The sequence below is a fragment of the Notothenia coriiceps genome, unplaced genomic scaffold (genome assembly GCF_000735185.1).
Source record: "Notothenia coriiceps isolate Sejong01 unplaced genomic scaffold, NC01 NC01_scaffold00037646, whole genome shotgun sequence".
NCBI lineage: Eukaryota > Metazoa > Chordata > Actinopteri > Perciformes > Nototheniidae > Notothenia > Notothenia coriiceps.
Window position 1 is genome coordinate 1 of NW_011370347.1, and position 2,739 is coordinate 2,739.

Below are 2,739 nucleotides of genomic sequence, written 5' to 3' on the forward strand. Positions count from 1 at the left end.
CTCGCCTTTCACCTAGGCCGAGGTCGGTGATCTTGGGCTTAAAAAGGTTGGTGACCACTGCTCTAGGTCCTTTTAGACCCGCTGGGGTTACATCTGAAAAATGAAAAAAAAAGTCATGTACAGCTTGAATAAAAAAAAATGCTATAAATGAAAAGGATTACAAAAATATTAGGCTTAAAGTCCACTTGTGACCATCGGGCGATGATATTATTAAGAAAAAAAGGCTGTCACTCAATGATCAATTTGGTATTTTAATTAGGCTACTATTTATCCGATAAACAAACAAATTAATCTGCAAGCGCCGGATTTATTTTTGTACATAACTGCCGTGCATCCAATACACTTTTTAAAGATGTTCAGCCGTGCACGCTGTTACATACGTATTTTACTTACGCATTCACGGAGTCTGCAATCTGCTGCCAACATTGTTGGCGACTTTTAGCAGCCGCAAGGGTACTGCTTTTTTTAGCCTTAATTATGTGCTTCGAATCTTCAAATCGGCTCATGATCACCGTCTGCTCCTCCACCGTGAAATAACAGTTTCTCCATTATTCCGATTGGTCGATCGCTCCAAATATCACCCCTTTTATGTGAACGTGCACCTAACTAGATAGGGTACGGCTGGGTTGAGTTAACGAGTTGATAACCCGTGTCATAGGACCTCTTAGCGAGAGCGCGTTTGTTTTGGATTAGGTCAACCGGGTAACTCAAACATATCCAGGTTAGGTTGAACCGGCTTCGTCGTACAGGCCTCTGGTCTTTCTCCTTTTGATCTTAAGTTTGTGCTCTCCTCAGGTGGCCGACGTGTTCCAGAAGCTGAAGATCAGCAGCGACTATCCTCTGGCTGAGACGATGATGATGCTCGGCTTCTTCCTCACGGTGTTCGTGGAGCAATCTGTGCTCACCTTCAGGAAAGAGAAGCCTTCCTTCATCGATCTGGAGACCTTCAATGCCGTCGGGTCGGAGGCCGGCAGCGACTCGGAGTACGAGACGCCCTTCATCTCCTCTAACCTTGGCACGCCGGGGGGCGCGGGCAGTCACCGCTCCCACAGACACCAGCACGGACACTTCAGCCCAGCCAAGCTGGCGGGGGCGGGGCCTCTGCGGCTGGCCAGCCTGGTGCTGGCTCTGTCTGCTCACTCTGTATTCGAGGGCCTGGCGCTTGGCCTGCAGGACGATGGATCAAAGCTGACCAGCCTCTTCCTGGGCGTGGCTGTGCACGAGACGCTGGCCACAATGGCCCTCGGGGTGAGCGTGGCCAAGGCATCGCTTGGCATGAAGGACGCCGCTAAGCTGGGCATCACAGTCAGCCTTATGATCCCGCTGGGGATGTTGGTGGGGATGGGCATCGAGTCGACCCAGACGCTGGCGGGCAGCGTGGTGTCTGTGGTGCTGCAGGGATTTGCCGCGGGCACCTTCCTGTTCGTCACCTTCTTTGAGATCCTCTCCCGAGAGCTGGAAGACAAACAGGACCGGCTGCTCAAAGTGCTTTTCCTCATCCTCGGCTACACCGTGCTCGCTGCACTGGTCTTCATCAAATGGTGACACACAGGAAGTGCTTTACTCCATAAAGGCAGCAAAGTCCAGATGTAAGAGGCAAACAAATCTGCACCAGCTGGACTAACCCAACTAACTAGCTCAAATAACTCTTTATTGTCTTCAGCTGTGTCTGTAGTGTTAACTGTTTAGTTAAGAGAACTATTATAGGTAACTTCTATATATCAAATAATATATTTTATAAACAAGGAATGTATCTCCTTAAAGAGCAACTTGCAAGTTTTTTTTTTTTACTACATTTATGCTTAACCTTGCCTGAAAATTAAAATTAAAAATGTTAATGCAGGATTTGATATGTTTTACAAGACATAAGGGCAGGAATTCAGAGGGGAAAGGAGCCGTTTTGAGCTCTGCTACTAAAAACTGCTTTTTTTTTAACGTCAAACGCGTCATATTACGTCACATGGGGGAGCAACTTTCTCGGACTCCTTCTCTGCCCAATCCGCGGTAGTAGTTTGTAGTTGGTTTAAGCGATTGTGATTTAGTGAGCTGGTATTTTTTTGATAATTTTACATTGCATTTCACCATTTTTAATCATGGGGAGCTTGTGTTTGTGCAGGTTGCACAAACTCCAGCCTGTCATGGCATCGAGTCCACTGTTTCCCTAACAGGAAAAGGACCGGAGCTAGCTTTCGTTCCTGGGTGCGTTGTGCGAGGTGCATCCACCTCCCTGCAGCACATACTCTCCACAGCTGAAGCCTATCAAACAAAACGTTTATCAGGAAACCGTAATACATCTCTCTCCCCCCCTTCGCTCCTCTCTCTCTCTCCTCCGGTACACAGCACCGTAAGATGTAGTGTGGAGTTGCATTAGGTAACGCTGTGGTGGCTGTACTCCTCCAGCCGTCTCCTTTGTGTTTGTTTGTTTGTTTGTTTTCCCCTGTCTGTGTTGTTTGTGTGAGCGTGGTGGCTGTCACTCCTGGCTCCCGGTTCAACCTCCACTCACCTGCTAAAATCAGCTGTGCACCCTCCCCGACTATACACCCTCCCCGACTATACACCTGCTTTCCATCAAGCCATTTACAAACGGCATATCAACGGAGGCGCCACAACCTTTCTCCACCAGAATGTTGTAAAACCACAGTGGTATAACTTCAAGGCTAAGACATTATAGCTACTTTCTCATACCTGGATGTTTTAGCGTCTTACGTGTTTTCTTCTTGTGCTCCAGGATCATTCTCC

At 47.9% G+C, this 2,739-nt stretch overlaps 1 protein-coding gene across 1 annotated transcript; it reads left to right on the forward strand.

Moving 5' to 3' along the window:
• Positions 1-736: 736 nt before the first annotated feature.
• On the forward strand, positions 737-1,771 carry LOC104967741 (zinc transporter ZIP3; the record flags this gene model as incomplete). The annotated part of the gene is made up of 1 exon (XM_010797261.1): positions 737-1,771. A coding segment is annotated over one exon (809 nt), but the record flags the coding sequence as incomplete, so codon positions are not given.
• Between the last annotated feature and the right edge of the window lie 968 nt (positions 1,772-2,739).